The following is a 21,520-nucleotide window of genomic DNA, read 5'->3' on the forward strand; positions in this document are numbered from 1 at the left end:
ACCTCCCGGCACAATCAATCCTCCCATCTTGGCCTTCCTAGTACCTTCTGTTCTTTCAAGCACAAGGGACAGCTGGGCTGGCACCTACCTGAGAAGGTCAATGTCCGTGTAGCCATATTTGACCTTGTAATCCCCGATCCGCCGGGTGCTCTCCTGCCCACAGATGATCCCCACCTGCTTGATCTTCCCGGCGTCCAAGCCTATGGAGGGAAACAATGCAATAATCCTGCTCCTTGTTCACAAAGAGGAACAAAAAGAAGGGGACAGAGACACAGCCATGGGAAGAAGGCAATAAGGACCCACTGAATAGGAAATGAAGACAACACCAGGACTCTTGGGAGAGCAGCTGACCCAAAGTCCCTGGTGTCCTCAGTCCCCACGCCCATCACAACATGCCTCACTCAGAGCCCCTCCTCCAGGCACCACCCAGCACGGAGCAGCTTGCCTGCCATCTCCCTGCCCATCCCGTGTGCCCCACATCTGCCTGGAGCTCACTGGGAAGGGAAGGAGCAGCTTGGCAGCAGCTGGGCTCCCTGGACTTCTTTGGCCTCTTTCAGTCTCCATCAGCAACAGTAAATGCCTCCTGTGTGCCAGGCACTCCAGGAAGAGTTTCACATGCACTAACTCTGAATCCTCCTAGCATCCCGGGGCAGGTTACTATTATCCTTATTACACAGGGTCGGGGGGAACGGAGGCACAGAAAACTTAAGTAAGTTCCAGTCACCAACCAGTAAGCAGCAGAGCTGGGATTGAACCCCAGGCAGACTGGCCAGGGAGCCCAAGGTTGCAGCCCCTCTACCACACGCCTCTCTACCAAAGGCAGGTGAAGGGTGAGCCCACAGGGATCAGCTTCCACTCCCACTCACCCCTCGGCCAGGTATTCTCCCCACTTACCCAGCTGCGAAAGGCGGAAGAGCTCATCCTCGTTCTCTGTGGTGTGGTCCACGTTCAGCTGTGTCACCTGCAACCCATCCACTGTCGATTTACATAAGAGTGCACGGTTTGTACCTGTGGCGGATTGTGAACAGCTAAGCAAAGACCACGCACAGAGAGAAATAGGACATACTGAGAAGGCACAGAGGGAAAAGGCAGGCATCTCACACGTGGAAATACCTGAAATGGGCAAAACAGGCTCAGACCAACGGGGTGAGTCACCAGTTAGGGACAGTTGATGATACAAAGGAATTGGGTTTAACTTTTTCAGTGTAATCACAGGATTATGATCTTATAAAACAGAACTCTTCTCTAAAGATACAGACTGAAATATTTACAGATAACATGACAGTGACTGGTGTTTGCTTCAAAATAGCGAACGTGGGGACAAAAGGCCACAGGTAAAAGGTGGCTGGCCACAGCTGATAACTGCTGGAGTTGGCGATAGGCACATGAATGTTCATTAAATATCATATCAGTCACTCTATTGTTCTATATTGTGGAAAATTTTCCACTAGAGTATTAAAAAAAAAGGCAGTATCATCAGAGGGGTCTCCACAGAGTTCTTTTTTTTTTTTTTTTTTTTTTTTGAGGCGGAGTTTCGCTCTGTCTCCCAGGCTGGAGTGCAGTGGCCGGATCTCAGCTCACTGCAAGCTCCGCCTCCCGGGTTTACGCCATTCTCCTGCCTCAGCCTCCCGAGTAGCTGGGACTACAGGCGCCCGCCACCTCGCCCGGCTAGTTTTTTTTGTATTTTTTAGTAGAGACGGGGTTTCACCGTGTTAGCCAGGATGGTCTCGATCTCCTGACCTCGTGATCCGCCCGTCTCGGCCTCCCAAAGTGCTGGGATTACAGGCTTGAGCCACCGCGCCCGGCCTCCACAGAGTTCCTTCTACTGTAACCTGCACCTACCTGTCTGGCTTCTCACAAACCCCAATGCCCCTGTCACCTAGCCCCATCTCGCAGCTGTTCATGGGAATGCTGGTTGGTTTGTCATGGCCAGGTAACCTCTTCCAGAAGCAGCGGCCCCGACTCGCCCAGAACGAGTTAAGAAGCAGAATAGGGACTAAAGGCCAGGACGCCTGCCTCCCATCCCGTCCCTTCTCCCTTCCAGCTGGGACTGAGGCATCACTGTGGAGAGGGACATACCCAAACGGTTCCAGGAGACTGGCTTTAAAGTGCGTGAAGTCTCTGGAAAGCAGATTGTCAAATAGCGCACCAGCCCCTGTGGCTGACCTCTCCCCAGCCCTCCCCGCCCTGGGACAAGAGGGGGCTCACCGACATTGGCGACGTAGAGCTTGTTGTTGAGAAGGACCGCCACAACAGCCATGGCCCCTCCCGAAATTTCCCTCTCCAGCGTCTTGAGTCTCTCAAGGATCTTCTGATACTGAGGAGGCAGCTGGTGCTGGGGCACCCCCTAAAACCGTCAGCAGAGGGTCAGGGCAGGACGGAACTCTGGACCATCCTCCCAGCCTCTCCCTCTCTATTCTTTTTTTTTTTTTTTTTTGAGACGGAGTCTCGCTCTGTCGCCCAGGCTGGAGTGCTGTGGCCAGATCTCAGCTCACTGCAAGCTCCGCCTCCCGGGTTCCCGCCATTCTCCTGGCTCAGCCTCCCGAGTAGCTGGGACTACAGGCGCCCGCCACCTCGCCCGGCTAGTTTTTTTTTTGTATTTTTTAGTAGAGACGGGGTTTCACCGTGTTAGCCAGGATGGTCTCGATCTCCTGACCTCGTGATCCGCCCGTCTCGGCCTCCCAAAGTGCTGGGATTACAGGCTTGAGCCACTGCACCCGGCCTCCCTCTCTATTCTTAAGAGCAAAGATCCGAGGGCCCGGAGGACAGACAGACAGATGGTCCACGGCACAGCCAGGATGAAGCCTGCTCTGCAGTTCCAGGGCGAGGTTCCTCCAGGAAAGCTGGAGATGACCTAACTCACAGCACGGAGGTCAGCGCTCCAGGTGGCAGTGGGCGATGTGAGCAGGTGGGTGACAAGGGTGGGGACCCATTCAGGTTAAACGACTGGGAAAAGCCCTTTCTCATGCCCACCACTGCCCAGCCACTGCTGAGCTTCAATGTGCAGCTGCCCACAGCAGGGCAGTGAGGTCCCTCATCTGTGGCCACCCACCAGGGTCCCCCATCAGGAACTGCTCCCTCCCTAACTCCTGCTGCTCTGGCCCAGTAATGTCAAGACAAAGTAGATGAGTCCACGCTCCCTGAAAAGCTGGGCCTGGACTTGACTCCCCTGGGTGTCAGCTGGGGAAATTACCTCTGGCAGTTGCGACTGGAGGCTTGCCTTCTCAGCCAAGGCATCATCAATGGACTCCAGGAAGCTCCTCTCTACCACATCGAAGGCCTAGAGGGACACAGGACAGGGCAAAGGCTGGTTCAAAACACCACTGTCACTGGTGCTAAAATGCCCTCTATTCATAATAGCAACAGGTTCGCTGTATTCACTGCAGGTCCTCGTGTGATGGGGCTTTCCACGTGACAGTCCTGCCTCTGGCCCAGCACTGCAAGGCACCAGCTGCTTCCTGGAGATCACTGTCTTTGACAAAGCCCTTCAGCCCTGCACGGGTGTGCGCCCTGCAGAGGGCTGGGGCAGGAGACAGTGCGGAAGCTAAGAGCAAAGGCTTGGCATAGGCCCGGCTGGTGTGACCTCTGGCCCCCTCACTCTCACACAATGGAGGTTAAGTGTTGTTCCGGGGCTGAGGTAAGACAGTACACCCTGGCACTCAGCAAGGCACCTGCTCAGAGAAACTGCCAGGCCTATGACAGCTCATATGATTACTACAACTTCTTCCTGGGAGCCTTCTGTCAAACCCTGCTGGCCCCAGGAGACTAGTGACACTGACACCTTCTCCCCAGTGTGAGATCTGCTGAGAATCACTGGCAATGGAGCCTGAGGCTGTGAAGGGCAGGAAAAGGCTGGCACCACTGTTCTGCAGGAACAGAAGCCCACCCTCTCATCTAACATGGGCCTGAGACATGCTCCTGAAAGGAGATGCCGGGAGGAAAGCTCCCAACAGCACAAGCAGAAACGTGGAACCAGACAACTAGGGCAGCAGCCCCTTAGAAGCGGGAGGCAAGGTCTTTCCTGAACGCCCAGGGATGCCTCCTGCACCTGGAGGCTGAGCACCTGACCACACAGGAAAGAAAGGGGTAGCTCTAAATGACCCCATTTCTACCAGGCCTTGCCCTGTTCCCACCTCACACTTCTCTCCAAGCTCACATCCCTAAATGCCCCCCGTCTCCAGCATTACCTCCCCTGCCAGCCATTGAAGGCCTGCTGCTCACTGGCTGGTCCTGGACTCCTGTTGGGTTTGGGGGGGCCTTCGCTGGGAGCTGTTCCTCTACCGGGGTGAAGGGGCCAGCGGGATCTTCACACCAACCCTGGCAACATGCTAGCGGTGCAGGGCCCAAGCCCTGGGGTGGGGGACATGATGTGGCTGGGTCACTGCCAGCCCCGGCACCATTACCTGCAGCAGCACGCGCCGCACGTCGGCCTCGGCGTGCTCGGCATTCAGCTGGCCCAGTAGGAGCTCTGCGGACAGCCGCTGGGCCACAAAGTTGGTCACCCGGTTGCCATCGTAGCCGTTGAAGACCCCATACAGGAAGCAGTTGTTCTCACTCCTGGAAGAGGGAGAGGGCAGAGGGAAGCCTGAGGCCAGGGTCTCATGGAGGTGGAGGGAGAAAGGGAAGGGAATTGGGGGAGGCTAAAGCTACAGAAGCTGCAGCTTCAGGGGCCCTCTTGGGTCCCCTGCTTTGGCCATCATTTCACTCTGGCTATGACCTTCTGGGATACCCCCCACCCCATGCTCATGCTACCCCATCAGAGCAGGCCCAGCAGTGTAAAGGACAGCAGCAGAGGCCGCCTCTCACCGGCCACATGTCACTGGCAAGCCCATACGAGAAAGCTACAAGGTCGGTGTCTTTCCTTGCTTGCAAACCAACCAACTCCCTGGGCCCAACACAGAAACGCTGGCACACACACCTGAACTTGAGCCAGCTGTCCTCTGGCGGGTGGCTCTCAGTGCCCTTGCCATCAGCAGAGTAGCTGCGGTTGGAGGCTGAGCCAACCCCAGAGAGGTGGCAGAGTGGCAGGTCATCTGTCCAGCTTGGCTGCTGCTCCTGGGGAAGGACACCAGGAAGCCGTGAGGTGCCACCGCGTCTGCAGGGTAGACCCCACCTCACCTGCCGCTTCTGCAACAAAAAACTAGCAGGCCCGCAGCCCTACACAGAGGGTTCCACTTCCTTCTGAAAAACAATAATGTTTGTATGAACAGACACCTGCAGAAGGGTTTGCTGTGTTTATGGCTAATCTACAAACTGGTTCCCCAGGAAAACGGAAAGACTCCAGCATTCCCAAATGTAAGGCACAGCAATGGCCTCCAGGAGTGAGCTGTTATGAAACCTAGTGAAACACACAAATGTCGCAGACTCTAGGCAGGAAACTCTGGGGACCCCACCTCTTACTGCACTGGCTCCAAAAGCACACCAGAAAGGAATCCCTTGAGCACTGGTTACCAACACTGCAGGCTGCAGGCCCCACCCTCAGAATGACTGATCTGGGCAGGGCCCAGGACACCTGCAGCACAAGCCGCTCCCCATGGGTGATACTTTCAGGTGATCTAAGATCCAGCCTGGAGAAACTCCAACTTATAAGCTAGTCTCAGTCACTCTTCTGGCACTGGGACCTCCAAGTGCCAGGGAGAGTAACTGAGACTGGCTTTTAAGTCAGAGTTTATGAGCTGGTTTATAAGACATCCTCATGCCACCCCCAGAGTCCTCTCCCATCTCCCCTGCCACATCCTTCCCTCCCAGTCTTGAATGCCTGCAGCCCTGTCCATCCCCTGCTCTTTGCCTCCACATGAACACCCCCCTTCTTCTTCCCTAGCAATTCCCTGGGTCCTTTGGGACTCTCTGGCTCAGAAGTCACCACCTCCAGGAGGTCTTCCTTCAGGATGACCCTCCCCAGGATTGGCTGATGGCCCTCTCATGTACCCCAACGGCACCCTGGTCCCAGCACCCCTACCTGTCTGCAATGCCCATTCCACCCCACAGGATCTCAAACCAGGCTGTTCAGCATAATCACTGCAGAGCTTGAAACACACTCACACAGCGGTCCAGGCCCTGGCCCCAGCCCCGGCCCAAACGCAATTTCTGAATTTCCCAAATCTCCCTAGGATACCTCCTGAGCATCCGTATTTTTTAAGCCCCAGGTGCGATTTGACGCGAGGCCCAGGTGCGATTCCCTGCCTCTCCCGGAAAGCTTGCCCCAAATCTGGCCTCCTACCTGAGAACTGCGCCTTGTTCACAGTGGCACTCCCAGGACCACCGTGCAGAACTAGAGCAACCTGGAATAACTGGGAGAACCACAGTCCAATTTCGGGGAAAATAAAATTTGTATTGGCTGGGTGCAGTGGCTCACGCCTGTAATCCCAGCACTTTGGGAGGCTGAGGTGGGCAGACCATTTGATGTCAGAAATTCGAGACCAGCATGGCCAACCTGGTGAAACCCCAACTCTGTCTCTGTTAAAAACACACAAAAATTAGCCAGGCATGGCAGTGCAAGCCTGTAATCCCAGCTACTGGGGAGACTGAGGCAGGAGAATTGCTTGAACCCAGGAGCCGGAGATTGCAGTGAACCGAGATCATGCCACTGTACTCTAGCCTGGGTGACAAGAGTGAGATTCTGTCTCAAAAAAAGGAAAAAAGTATTGAAAGCTTTATTGAAATATTAAACAAACACAAGCTAGAGCAACCAGATAAGAGAAAGAAATACAGGGCATCCAAATTGGCAAGGAAGACGTGAAATGATCCTTGTTTGCAGATGATATAATCTTACATTTGGAAAAACCTATACTCCACCAAAAAACTATTAGAACTGATTAAACAAATTCAGTAAAGTTGCAGGATACGGGCCGGGTGCAGTGGCTCACACCTGTAATCCCAGCACTTTGGGAGGCCCAGGCAGGTGGTTCATGAGGTCAGAAGATCGAGACCATCCTGGCTAACACGGTGAAACCCCGTCTTTACTAAAAATACAAAAAATTAGCCGGGCGCGGTGGCGGGCACCTGTAGTCCCAGCTACTCGGGAGGCTGAGGCAGGAGAATGGCATGAACCCGGGAGGCGGAGCTTGCAGTGAGTCGAGATCATGCCACTGCACTCCAGCCTGGGCGACAGAGCGATACTCAGTCTCAAAAAAAAAAAAAAAAAAAAAGTTGCAGGATATGAAATCAACATGCAAAAATCAGTAGCATTTCTATATGCCAACAGTGAATAATCTGAAAAAGAAAGAAAATACACACAGATACTGTGGGCAGCTTCTTACAAGTTATTGTTGAGTCTTCCAGAAAGGATGTGGAAACCACTTCAACAGGCTTTTGCAACCAGATATGTAAAAAGCCTGTGGTTAGCTTTTGTGGCAAATTGTAGCTTCTGTTTAGTTATATACCGACAGGAGTGACTTCTTTTTTTTTTTCATTTAATTGGTTTTATTCTGCATTTATCTATTTTGGTGCTTCAGTTCTACATTTTGCACCCTGGAGCAACTTCTGCAGGGTGTGGGAGTTTGTTTTATTTTTACATTAACATGGAGTAAAACTGGCTTTTGAGGCACGCACATCTGTGAATGTTGACACATGTAGAGATGTGTGTAACTACCACCTCTCTCAGGATACAGGGCAGCTCCACTCCCAACACACTCCCTCCCCTAATCCCTGGCAACCTATTTTCCACTGCTATGGCTTTGTCTTTTTAAGAATGTCATATTAAACGCCAGGTGCGGTGGCTAATGCCTGTAATCCCAGCACTTTGGGAAGCCAAGAGGGGCTGATCACTTGAGGTCAGGAATTTGAGACCAGCCTGGCCAATGTGGCGAAACCCTGTCTCTACTAAAAGTACAAAAATCAGCCGGGCGTGGTGGCGTACACCTGTAATTCCAGCTACTCAAGAGGCTGAGGCACGAGAATCACCTGAACCCGAGAGGCAGAGGTTGCCATGAGCCGAGACTGCACGCCACTGCACTCCAGCCTGGGTGACGGAGTAAGACTCTGTCTCCAAAAAAAAAAAAAGAATGTCACATAAGAAACGATGCAGTAAACATGATCACCTGAGACTGGCTTTTTTCACTCAATATTATGTCTCTAAGATTCATCCAAGTTGTTGGCTTGTGTGCACCAATAGTCTGTTTCTCTCTTTTGTAGAGTAACATACCATTGTTTGGATGTAGTATAGTTTGTCTATCCATTCATCCACTGAAGGACATTTGGGCTGTTTCGTTTCTTATAATTACGAAGAAATGTGCTATTAATATTCATGTACAGGTTTTTGTATGAACGTAACTTTTCATTTATCCAGGGTAAATACCTAGGAGTGAGAGGGCTGGCTCATGTGCTAAGTATATGTTTAACTTTATAGGAACATGCCGAACTGTTTTCCAGAGTGGCTGAACCATTTGCATTTCCAATGCTGAGTTTTGGCTGCTCCACGTCCTTGCCACCATGTGGTATTGTCTTTTTCTTTTTCTGAATTTAGATATTCTAAGAGGTGGGTAGTGGTATCTCATCGTGGCTTTAATCTGCACTTCCTAACGGCTAACGACATTGAGTATCTTTCATGTTTATTTGGCACGCACTCATCCTCTCTGGCGAAACGCAAGTTTTTTCCCCGTTTTTAAATTACGTTATTTTCTTAACTATTGTGTTCTAGGAGTTCTTTTTATTTGTAACTTAGTATTTCATTCACTCAAGTAGTGTCTTTCGCAGAGCAAAAGGTTTTAGTTTAGATGAAGTCCATTTAATCAATTTTTTCTCTTTCATGGTTCACGCTTTTGCAGTCATGTTTCTGAACCCTCTGTCCAGCCCCAGGTCACGAAGAGTGCCTATGTTTTTTCCTAAAAGTTTTATAGTTTTACATTTTACATTTAGATCTGTGATCCATTTTGAATTAATTTCTGTGTAAGGTAGGAAGGAGGTTTAGGTCCATTTTTTTTTTCATTCCGATATCCACTCATTCCAACACCATTTGTTGAAAAGACTAGCTTTTCTCCATTGAACTGTGTGCGTCTACTTCTAGACTCTCTTCTGTTCCTGTGATCGGTGTGTCTACCCCTCCACCAATACTACATTCTTGATTACCGTCGCTTTACTGTAAGTCTTAAAATTGGCTACTGTGAGTCTCCTAATCTTATTGCTCTTTTTCAAAATTGTTTTGGCTATTTGAGTTCCTTTGCCTTTTCATATAAATTTTAGAATCAGCTTGCTTATATCCACAAGTCTTGTTGGGATTTTTATTGGAACTGTTTTAAATCTACAGATCAATTTGGAGAAAACAGACATTGTCACCATGTTGAGCCTTCTAATCCATTAACATAGTGTGTCTCTACACTTATTTATGTCTTCATTAGGTGACTTTTATTTATTTTTATTAACACGATTTTACCACAAGGTCTGAAAAGCTACTAATGCCTTCCAATAGCCTTTGAAAACAGACACTATAACCAAAACCTACTAATGGAAATGAAAAAAAAAAGGGAGATGAAATGACAATAAGTGCTAGCTGAGCCAAGTATGTCACGACTAAATAAAAAAATAAAAAAAAGTAGAAACGGCAACAATAGGCCTGGAATTCTGCTCAGCTCCTCATAACACCAGGCTTAAATTTAACACATTCAGTTCAAGCAACGCCAAAAGAAAAACCGCTGGCCTGGCGCAGTGACTCACGCCTGTAATCCCAGCACTTGGGGAGGCTGAGGCAGGTGGATCACTTGAGGTCAGGAGTTTGAGACCAGCCTGGGCAATGTGGCAAAATCCCGTCTCTACTAAAAATACAAAAATTAGCCAGGCGTGGTGGTGCGTGCCTGTAATCCCAACTACTCAGGAGGCTGAGGCAGGAGAATCGCTTGAATGCAGGAGGTGGAGGTTGCAGTGAGCTGAGATCATGCCACTGCACTCCAGCCTGGGTGACAGAGTGAGACTCAGTCTCAAAAAGAAGAAGAAAAACGGCTTCGCAGCAACACAAAATTGGGTCTAGTTATAATACTGAACTGTTTCATTTTAAAGCAAAATTAATGTCTCTCTTAACATAAATGGGAACTTAGTCTTCAGGACCCATATATGATATTATGTGATTACAGTACATTAAATCACTACATACATTCTTTCAACGAATACCTGCTGAGCATTTGCAACAGTCTGGCAGTATTCTGGGTACCGGGGACACAGAAGAGAAAACAGAGAGGTTCCTTATTTGAAGTTTCCCTTCTAGGGAGAGAGAGAATTCAAACACACAATACAATCATAAACAAGGCAATCTCAGACAGGGCTATGTGCTAGGGAGAAAAAACATCATGGTAAAGGGACACAGCGTGACGGGCGGAGGGGCCTCTAGATGAAATGGTCAGAAAAGCAGACCTCTCTGGGGAGGTGACCTCTGAGCCAGACCTGAATGACTATGGGGCAGTGATCTAGAAGGCAGAGAAGGAGCCTTCCGGGCAGAGGGAACGGCATGTGCAAAGACCCTAAGATAGGCCGGGCGCGGTGGCTCAAGCCTGTAATCCCAGCACTTTGGGAGGCCGAGATGGGCGGATCACGAGGTCAGGAGATCGAGACCATTCTGGCTAATATGGTGAAACCCCGTCTCTACTAAAAATACAAAAAACTAGCCGGGCGAGGTGGCGGGCGCCTGTAGTCCCAGCTACTCGGGAGGCTGAGGCAGGAGAATGGCGTAAACCCGGGAGGCGGAGCTTGCAGTGAGCTGAGATCCGGCCACTGCACTCCAGCCTGGGCGACAAAGCGAGACTCCGTCTCAAAAAAAAAAAAAAAAAAAAAAAAAGACCCTAAGACGGATAAAAGCAAGCTAGGTTTACAGAAGCACGAGAAGGCCAGTGTGGCCTCTCTAGTGAGCACAGGGGAAAAGAGGCTCCATGCCATGTTTGCAAATACGTATGCACGTATGTGCCTGGGTGGGAGGGCAGTGCAAGGCCTCTGGGCCATGGTAATGATTAATAACCAGTGAATTAATTATTCTTCAGGTAACTGATATGTTGCCAATTATTCCCTATGTCTTAGATCTGCTTAGTATATTTCCATTTCCAGCCAACTCACAAAAGTCTCCTATAACCAGGCAAATATACTTCCAAAGGTAGCTCCTTTTCTAGTCTGTCTCCCGCCACCAGCTGGAATGAAATTAAATATGAGGTTAAGCAGAAGTACAAAAGCATCTCCCCAGTCAGGAGTATCCCATGTCTTCCTCCTGAAAAGATGGCCAAAGAAGTCAATATTTAGCACCCCAAAGTGCCACAGGTGTTTTAAAGCATGGGAGGAAAAGACATTTCTATTTTCTAGAGCCCTGTGATTAAAAATGAGATTAAGGGCCGGGCGCGGTGGCTCACGCCTGTAATTCCAGCACTTTCGGAGGCTGAGGCGGGCGGATCACAAGGTCAGGAGATCGAGACCACGGTGAAACCCCGTCTCTACTAAAAATACAAAAAAAAATTAGCCGGGCGCGGTGGCGGGCGCCTGTAGTCCCAGCTACTCAGGAGGCTGAGGCAGGAGAATGGCGTGAACACGGGAGGCGGAGCTTTCAGTGAGCCGAGATTGCGCCACTGCACTCCAGCCTGGGCGACAGAGCCAGACTCCGTCTCAAAAAAAAAAAAAAAAAAAAAAAAAATGAGATTAAGATGGAATGAACTCATCCTCTCATGTGAGATGAATAATACTAACACAAATGTGTTGCCACAACGCAAAACCTGTCTTCGATGCTGCAATCACAGTTACCTCCTCTGCCAGTATCTAACTCCCATAAGGGACAGACACGGGCTTCCAAGGACTTGAATCTTTCTAAAAAAATCCACACTTTGCAGCAAAAAAATAAATATCACCAAGCAAATTATGGGTCCGTTCCACATTAGACACACACTATTAAAAAAGGCCAGTGAGGCCGGGCACGGTGGCTCACTCCTCTAATCCCAGCACTCTGGGAGGCCAAGGTGGGTGGATCACCAGGTCAGGAGTTCAAGACCAGCCTGGCCAATATGGTGAAACCCTGTCTCTACTAAAAATACAAAAATCAGCCAGGCATGGTGGTAAGCGCCTGTAGTCTCAACTACTTGGAAGGCTGAGGCAGAAGAATCGCTTGAACCCAGGAGGTGGAGGTTGCAGACAGCCGAGATCGTGCGTGCCACCACACTCCAGCCTGGATGACAGAGCAAGACTGTCTCAAAAAAAAAAAAAAAAAAAAAAGGCCAGTGAAATTGTCTTCCACAAGTAAAGAAAGAAACAAGCTCAAACAGGCAACTGAGGAACTTGCCACGTTGGTGTGTCATGGCACAAGAACAATTCATCTAAGAGCATTTCACAACAGGAGACCAGGAGTAAGCTGATGATCTACTGACCACTGTATGCTGTGCTGTATTTGGCTGATGTGGGAATAATAAACTTTCCCAAATGAGAAAACCTGCGTGTCTGACGGCAGTCAATCTACTGAGCAAGTGCCTTGTTCACTAAGTACCTGTGAATAGTGTCTAGATATTTCAACACTACTAAGTACTTTTTTAGGAAATCTGATTTTCATAATGTTGAGGCAGTAATATTTCGGGAATTTATTATTTTATGAACTGGCAAATGGTGTTTGGGTCAATAGGTATAGGCACCAGTGCTATTGTTTATCTAAGGAGCCTTGGTCCATTCTTGGTAAAAACACTCCAGAAAACAGAAACTGATGGCTCCTTTCTGAACATACTACTCTATGTATACTTCAGCCCTAATGCTGGCATCTTACTCAGTGCGGAACACTTCATTAAGATCAGGGCCGGCTGGGCGCGGTGGCTCACGCCTGTAATCCCAGCACTGTGGGAGGCCGAGGCGGGTGGATCGCGAGGTCAGGAGATCACCATCCTGGCTAACATGGTGAAACTCTGTCTCTACTGAAAATACAAAAAATTAGCCGGGCGTGGTGGCGGACGCCTGTAGTCCCAGCTATTCTGGAGGCTGAGGCAGGAGAATGGCGTGAACCCGGGAGACAGAGCTTGCAGTGAGCCGAGATCATGCCACTGCACTCCAGCTTGGACAACAGCGCAAGACTGTCTCAAAAAAAAAAAAGGGGCCGGGCGCGGTGGCTCAAGCCTGTAATCCCAGCATTTTGGGAGGTCGAGACGGGTGGATCACGAGGTCAGGAGATCGAGACCTATCCTGGCTAACATGGTGAAACCCCGTCTCTACTAAAAAATACAAAAAACTAGCCGGGCGAGGTGGCGGGCGCCTGTAGTCCCAGCTACTCGGGAGGCTGAGGCAGGAGAATGGCGTGAACCCGGGAGGCGGAGCTTGCAGTGAGCTGAGATCTGGCCACTGCACTCCAGCCTGGGCGACAGAGCGAGACTCCGTCTCAAAAAAAAAAAAAAAAAAAAGGTCAGGGTCACAGGGCTGGGTGCGGTGGCTTACACCTGTAATCCCAGCACTTTGAGAGGCCGAGGTGGGCGGATCACGAGGTCAAGAGATTGAGACCATCCTGGCTAACACAGTGAAACCCCGTCTCTACTAAAAATATAACAAATTAGCTGGGTGAGGTGGCAGGTGCCTGTAGTCCCAGCTACTCTGGAGGCTGAGGCAGGAGAATGGCGTGAATCCAGGAGGCAGAGCTTGCAGTGAGCCGAGATCGCGCCACAGCACTCCAGCCGGACGACAGAGTGAGACTCCCTCTCAAAACAAAACAACAACAAAAGAAAGATTAGGGCCATAGCAAGGCTGCCCACTCCATTACTTCACACGGAACTGGAGGTGTTAGCCCAGGCAGTTAGAGTAAAGAATGAGAGCATAAAAATCGGGAAAGAAGTCATTTCTATTCGCAGCTGATAGGACAGTACGCCTGGCAACCCTAAAGAATCAATGAAAAACTAACACAAACAGTAAAAGAAATCAGTTAGGCAGCAGGATAGAAAATCAAAGTATGCAAATCAACAGCTTTCATATACCCAAGAGAAGATGAGAATCCAGCCTCTATGTAAAATAACAAGGTCCTTTTCCTGTGAGTTTCTACCATGTCTGTCTCCCCCAAACCACTATAGAAGGTTGTTTTAAATCTAAATTTGTATCAGTCGAATTATATATTAATGCATTCATCCCAGCCTTCTAGACTGTGGATAGTTTTGAATTTTGCCCTTTGACAGACTGACAATCTCACTCAGCTGTGTATCTTGTACAGACAAGGCCTTCTACACACGGTTCCAAACGATCTCTAAAAAACTGTGACCAGAACAAAAAGCATGAGAAGCTAACCATACTGGCAAGACCAAACACCACAGAAGTGAAATAAAACCTCCACCAAACATTTGACTTACCTGAAAGGCCAAATAAATATTTTGGGGGCCTCAAATAAAGAAACTGTTGACCCCAGAGGTAAAGTCACAGAGACAAGCACACACTTTAAAACAAACCGACTATTTCTATATATGCACCTTGTTATTTTACCTTGTTCAAAGTTCTATTTATAGGCTGGGCGTGGTGGCTCACGCCTGTAATCCCAGCACTCTGGGAGGCTGAGGTGGGTAGATCATTTGAGGTCAGGAGTTCGAGACCAGCCTGACCAACACAGTGAAACCCCGGCTCTACTAAAAATACAAAAATTAGCCGGGCATGGTGGCAGGCACCTGTAGTCCCAGTTACTTGGAAGGCTGAGGCAGAACTGCTCGAACCCGGGAGGCAGAGGTTGCAGTGAGCCGAGACCATGTCACTGCACTCTAGCCTCAGCAACAGAGTGAGACTCTGTCTCAAAAGCAAAGAAACAAACAAACAAACCCAAACAAACAAACAAAAACCAAAGTTCTATTTATTTGACTTTGGTTTCGTACTTTTTTTTTTTGAGTTGGAGTTTCACTCTTGTTGCCCAGGCTAGAGTGCAGTGGAGTGATCTCGGCTCACTACAACCTCCGCCTCCCAGGTTCAAGCGATTCTTCTGTCTCACCCTCCTGAGTAGTACTTTGGTACTCTTTAAACATTAAGTTTCTAGTCAATGTGTCATGGCCTTCTATAAAAAGAAAGAGAGGGCCGGGCGCGGTGGCTCAAGCCTGTAATCCCAGCACTTTGGGAGGCCGAGACGGGCGGATCACAGGGTCAGGAGATCGAGACCATCCTGGCTAACACGGTGAAACCCCGTCTCTACTAAAAAATACGAAAACCTAGCCGGGCGAGGTGGCGGGCGTCTGTAGTCCCAGCTACTCGGGAGGCTGAGGCAGGAGAATGGCGTGAACCCGGGAGGCGGAGCTTGCAGTGAGCTGAGATCCGGCCACTGCACTCCAGTCTGGGCGACAAAGCGAGACTCTGTCTCAACAAAAAAAAAAAAAAAAAAAAAAAAAAAAGAAAGAGAGAAGGCCCTTCGGGTGTGGTGGCTCACACGTGTAATCCCAGCACTTTGGGAGGCAGAGGTGGGCGGATCATGAGGTCAAGAGATTGAGACCATCCTGACTACCACAGTGAAACCCTGTCTCTACTAAAAATTAGCTTGGCGTGGTGGTGGGCGCCTGTAGTCCCAGCTACTCGGGAGGCTGAGGCAGGAGAATGGCGTGAACCCGGGAGGTGGAGATTGCAGTGAGCTGAGATTGCGCCACTGCACTCTAGCCTGGGCGACAGAGCGAGACTCCGTCTCAAAAATAAAAAGTAAAAAATAAATTTAAAAAAATAAAGAAACAAAGAGTAAGAAAAAAATTACCCAAAGAGCGTATGTAAAAGTACCCATGGTAAGGCAAAGCCTGCCCTTTTCTATCTGTTTAAGTCCTATCTACCCCAAAGGCCCTGCTCAAATCCAACTAGGGCCAGAGGTACATGATTCCCAAACCTCAATCATCCACTCACCATCTTCAAGAAATTATCTTTCACTCAAATGATTTCTTTTCTTTCTTTCTTTTTTTTTTTTAAGAGACATGGTCTCGCTCTGTCACCCAGGCTGAAGTATAGTGGCACAATCACAGCTCATTGCAGCCTTGAAATCCTAGACATCAGCTATCCTCCTGCCTCAGCCTCTCGAGTAGCTAGGACTACAGGTACACCACCACACCCAGTTGATTTCATTTTGAATGTAAACTTTTCCAGTATTATAGGTGGAAAACCAGTATTACTTGCCACATCTAGACGATAATAAAAAACAAAACAAGGTTATTCACTTTTAGCTGAACCTATTGCTAGCTATATTGCCGGAGCCCTACACTATGTTTAACAATGGGACTGGGGGTGGATCAGCAAGTATCAGAAAGACGGTGAGGGACATACTAGGATCAAACCAAGTTTTCTTTTTTTTCTTGATATCATTAGAAAGTCTGAGAGAGAACGGAAAAGCACAGTCTTCTCAATTTGTAAGATCAGTTTTGTTTGCTGCCACAAATCACCTCGCTGTATGTCCCAGCCACTGGGAAAATGCTGCCCAAGACCATGGGGCCCTCCCCTGAGAAACCCATCCCAGTGGCCCCGCTGTGCATGCTGGGTGCCCCACTTACTGGCCATTCACCACGTGGCCCTATGGCAACCCTTGTGCTATAGCCTGGTATTATTAATTAGATTACCTTATTTCACTGATTTGAAGACCTACATTTTCCACATGTTAACATCTCTGGAGTTGGTATGTTACAAGTTAATTAGCTGTGAGTTCTCTTTCTGAGCAATATACAAAACATTGATGTGTCCTTAAAATATCAGTGTCTTAGATCCAATGACACATACGCAGTTTCTCACGTAATTCAGGCGCTCACCAGATACTGATTCACTACAGTGGCCGGAGAACCTCAGGAGGTTCTGCCAGTGTGGGAGTGAGAGGATCTGGTCTTCTCTGTGTTCCCCAGCAGACTCACGCTGCTGCAGCTGAGTGGGCTTGAATCGTGTTCTCCCATTTCTTTCCATCTCCATCGAGGATTAGCCACACCGAGCGTCCATTGCTGATTCCATTAAAGCCTACAGGATTGCCAAGTCTCTCGCTTCCTTCCTTCACATTTCTGAACAATTTTCAGAAAGGTCATGTACTTTCTATTCACACAAACCACCCACCCCTCCACCCCTGCACACACTGATGCATACTTTCTCCCACGCCCCCAAATGCCAGGCCTGCCAGCACCAGCCGTGAGTGGCGCTGGAGCGCAGGGAGCAAGAGTCTGCGAGCAACTGAGAAGGGGGCGTCTCTCACTCAGCACAGCCTCATCGCGGAGCCACTGCAACACACACAACAGTGAACACAGGACTGAACTGTTCCACGTCTGAGAAATGAACTGCTCATGAGAAATTTCACAAAAATACGGTAAGAAGTCTGTTTCAAAAGACCTAATTTCAACTTGATTTTATGAAGGAGTTTCCAAAATTCATGTTTTGGTATGAAAAGCTTCTACAGTGATCCAACGGTATTTAACCCATCAAGACCTTGACAAACACCCTGTACGTGATGTAAGCATTCACTCCTCATGTACGTATGTGTCCATGCCACGTAATAGTTCATCAAGTACCCACACAGCCTCATCTCAAAGTCCTGGGCAGCAGAAATGGACAAAGAATGGTTCCAAGCTCAGGCCACAGCTTGAATATCAAATTACGGTATGAAAAGACCAAGTGTTTTTGTGGTGAAAGCACCCAAATTCCTTAGAAGCAAAAAGGAAGCTCAGAAAGGGAGACTCGACCGGGCGTGGTGGCTCAAGCCTGTAATCCCAGCACTTTGAGAGGCCAAGACGGGCGGATCATAAGGTCAGGAGATCGAGACCATCCTGGCTAACACGGTGAAACCCCATCTCTACCAAAAAATACAAAAAACTAGCCGGGCGAGGTGGCGGGCGCCTGTAGTCCCAGCTACTCTGGAGGCTGAGACAGGAGAATGGCGTAAATCTGGGAGGCGGAGCTTGCAGTGAACTGAGATCCGGCCACTGCACTCCAGCCTGGGTGACAGAGCGAGACTCCGTCTCAAAAAAAAAAAAAAGAAAGGGAGACTCACATTCTCAGGAAGACGGCTCGGAACAGGGGAGCAACAGACCTTTCTCTCCAAAAAGCTTCCAAGGCCCCAATGCCCCCACCACCTCTAACCTTCCGGATGACCCACTTCTCTGAGACCAGCTCCACTCCTGGCCCCCATTTCTTCCACCAGTTTTCATTGAAGGTTCTCCATGTCGTCATCCTAAAGAGCTCCTCATTCATTCTTAAAGGGGCTAATAATAATTGTGGCCACTTCCAATGTGCTAGGGCAGCAGCTGGGTGTACGCAATGGGTATAGGTGCTGCCCTCATGGACCTTTTTATTTTAGTGGCTATGTATTTATTTTAACATCCTTCAGATAAATTACGCAGCTAGCCCCTGTGATTTCAGATATAATTGCTCAGGACATGTCGAAGTTTAAAAAATTGATTTTAAGCTTACTTTCTTTTTTTTTTTGAAACAGGGTCTTGTTGTGTTACCCAGTCTGGAGTGCAGTGAGGGGATCATAGCCTCACTGCAACCTCAAACTTCTGGGCTCAGGCAATCACCCCATTCAGTCTTCTAAGTACTACAGGCACATACCACCATGCCCCAGTATTTTTTTTTTTAAAGATGGAATCTCACTATGTTACCCAAGCTTATCTGGAACTCCTGGCCTCAAGTGATCCTCCTGCCTCAGCCTCCCAAAGGGCTGGGATTCCGGGCATGAGCCACCATGCCTAGCCTGATTTTCTTTTTTATAATTAAGTAACAGTACAGGCAAAATCAAACTCTTGATTCCCCCCGCCCCAGGGTGCCCCTCTTCCAGGGCTCCCTCACCTAATAAATGGCACCACTGTTGTTTAAACCAAAACCTTAAGAGTCCTTTTTGACTCTTCTTCTTCTGTTATGCACCTCACATTCAATCCATCAGCAAATCACGTCACCTCTTCCTCCAAAACACAACTGGAATCTGACACTTCCCACCATTCCTCTGCCATGCCCATGGCCAAGCCACCTTCTCACACCTGGATGACTCTAGGAGTCTCTTACGAGGTCCCAGGCTAACCATTCAAACTCAAAAGAAGGATTTTTCGGCGGGGTGCGGTGGCTCATGCCTGTAATCCCAGCACTTTGGGAGGCCGAGGTGGGCGGATCACGAGGTCAGAAGATCAAGACCATCCTGGCTATCACGGTGAAACCCCGTCTGTACTAAAAAAAAAAAAAAATAAATACAGAAAGTTAGCTGGGTGTGGTGGCAGGCGCCTGTAGTCCCAGCTACTCAGGAGGTTGAGGCAGAAGAATGGCGTGAATCCAGGAGGCGGAGCTTGCAGGGAGCTGAGATTGCACCACTGCACTACAGCTGGGGCAACAGAGCGAGACTCTGCCACAAAAAAAAAAAAAACAAAGAGGGATTTTTCTCCAATGATAAGTCACATCACATCAGGTCCCTAGTCAACCTGCTCCCCAGGAAAGCTTCGCATCACATGAAGAATGGAATCCAGAGGCCACATCAGGACCTGTGAAGCCCAGCATGGCCCCCGGCTTCCTCAGACCTCAGCTACTCCCATGCTCCCCCAAAGCACTCCACCCAGCTGCACCAGCACCCCTGAGGCTACTGAAACAGCAGCCTTTGCATCTCTGCTCCCTTGGGCAGGAACGCTGCCCCCATTTCCCCCTTTTCATCTCATCAAATGTAGAGAAGTCTTCCCTTACCACCCTGTCCAAAATGGCACCCCCAGCATTCTGTGTGTGAATCCAGACTGCTCCTCACAGCACCACCTGATGCTGTAGTGTGGATATTACAATATCACAGATGATCTGTATCTGTTCAGTGCTCACTGTCTGTGCCCTTTACTAGACCATCAGCTCCACAAAGGCGGTGTCTCCTGCACCTGCAGGGTGCCTAGCACATAGTGAGTGCTCAGGGACATTTAAGGGAATGAACAGCAGACATTCACTCATGGCAGCACTGAAGGTAGAAGTTTCTGGTTAGCTGGCAACCAAGCCAGGTTAGTAGTGGAACGTGTCAGTTCCTTTAACACCAACAATACTCCCCAGAGTCCTCTTGGTTTGGAGAAACTAAGGCTCAGGGACATAAAGTGATTTGCCCGAAGCCAGTATGAGACTAATACTGTTTTATCCGACTGAAAGGTCTAGGTCTTTTTGAACACATCAAGCTTTCCTTAGAACCTCTTTGTGGCCAGGCACAGTGGCTCACACCTGTAATCCTAGCACTTTGGGAGGCCCAAGAGGGCAGATTGCTTGAGCCAGGAGTTCAAGACCAGCCTAGGCAATGTGGTGAAACCGTATCTCTACTAAAAATACAAAAGTTAGCTGGTGTGGTGGTGCACACCTGTAATCCCAGCTACTTGGGAGGCTGAGGCACAAGAATCACTTGAACCTAGGAAGCAGAGGTTGCAGTGAGCCGAGATCACACCACTTCACTCCAGTCTGGCTGACAGAGTGAGATCCTGTCTCCTCCACACCCCCACAAAAAAGTTTTTTGCTTCCAAAGACCTTTTAAGGTACCACAGTGCCTGCGATGATGCTCCACCAAGTGATCTACCAAGTGGTCCCAGTATACCCTTGCAAATGCCATTCCTGCGAACCCCAGTGACCCAGACAAATTAGGCCACTCTGCAGCCCCTCAATACATAGACTTGTAATACTAATTGTATTTAACTTGTGAAAAGCTTAACAAACACATGCACACATATTTAAACACCTGTCCTTAGCCAGATGCGGTGGCTCACGCCTGGAATCCCAGCACTTTGGGAGGCCAAGGCAGGAGGATTGCTTGCACCCAGGAGTCTAGACCAGCCTGGGCAACATGGTGAAATGCCATCTCTAGGAAGAAAAACAAAAATAAAAACACACACACATGTCCTCCTGGAATGGCCCTCCTCTCCTCTGCCTGGTAAACTCCTATCATCCTTTAAAGCCTTTAAAATTCTCTGCTGTCCACCCAGGGCTCTTGACACAGGTCTACGACAACACGACAGTGCCCCAGGTATTGTACCAGTGGCATATGCTCCTTCTCCCAAGCTGGTCTGCAAATGCAGTGAGGGTGGGCAACATGCCTCATTCATCTTTGCCCAGCAGCCACAGAGCAGCAGCCCTCACAGGCATCTCTGAATGCAGGTGTCTGAGCTGAGCTGCTCTCCCCAGACTTGAGACAGTGGATGTGACATCAGCAAGCCCTACACATCACCTGGACATCCGTACACCCTGTGAGAAGGGATGTTCTGATCATCATGAGGGTGGAGGGGCCTTCTGAGGACATCCCTGCCATCCCTTTGCCTTGCACCAAGATGCAATGTGTTTAAAGCTAACTATTCTTTCTTTAAAAAAGGCCACCACCACCTGGAGAAACACATTCTGGGGCTAGTAGAGCTGGCCTTCTGACTAATACAATTCCCTTCGGTTCCATCACATCTAGGAAGGGGAGAAGCTGGCAGCCACATGACCCAGGTGTCTGCTCTCTTCTCAGCAAGCCAACTCAGCCTGCACCATTTACCATTTTCCCTCCCAATGTCACAATCCAACTAGCGTTTCCCAAACACTAACTACAGTGGGGACATTTATACAGGGACTTTGTCCTCCGGGAACTTACAAAGCAGAGGGCCAGCTGTCTAAAGTCAATGCCAACTCAGTAACAAGACAGACCTGCCCAGTA

At 49.2% G+C, this 21,520-nt stretch overlaps 1 protein-coding gene across 3 annotated transcripts in view; it reads right to left on the bottom strand.

Moving 5' to 3' along the window:
- TAB1 (TGF-beta activated kinase 1 (MAP3K7) binding protein 1) overlaps nt 1–21,520 on the bottom strand; it is a 35,622-nt gene that overhangs the window by 12,849 nt on the left and 1,253 nt on the right. For 2 of the 3 annotated variants that reach the window (XR_012418715.1, XM_005567236.4), the window contains exons 2-7: nt 4,919–5,055; nt 4,404–4,557; nt 3,194–3,280; nt 2,209–2,347; nt 895–1,008; nt 89–200 (exon numbers count right to left, since the gene is read on the bottom strand). Coding sequence is in view for 2 of the 3 variants with exons in the window: in XM_005567236.4 (XP_005567293.1) it covers nt 89–200; nt 895–1,008; nt 2,209–2,347; nt 3,194–3,280; nt 4,404–4,557; nt 4,919–5,055 (743 nt within the window). In the remaining variant the exon portion in view is untranslated. Of the gene's footprint in view, nt 1–88; nt 201–894; nt 1,009–2,208; nt 2,348–3,193; nt 3,281–4,403; nt 4,558–4,918; nt 5,182–21,520 lie in introns of all 3 variants that reach the window. The other variant, XM_074003722.1, reaches the window with a different exon arrangement.

The sequence above is a fragment of the Macaca fascicularis genome, chromosome 10 (genome assembly GCF_037993035.2).
Source record: "Macaca fascicularis isolate 582-1 chromosome 10, T2T-MFA8v1.1".
Lineage (NCBI taxonomy): Eukaryota > Metazoa > Chordata > Mammalia > Primates > Cercopithecidae > Macaca > Macaca fascicularis.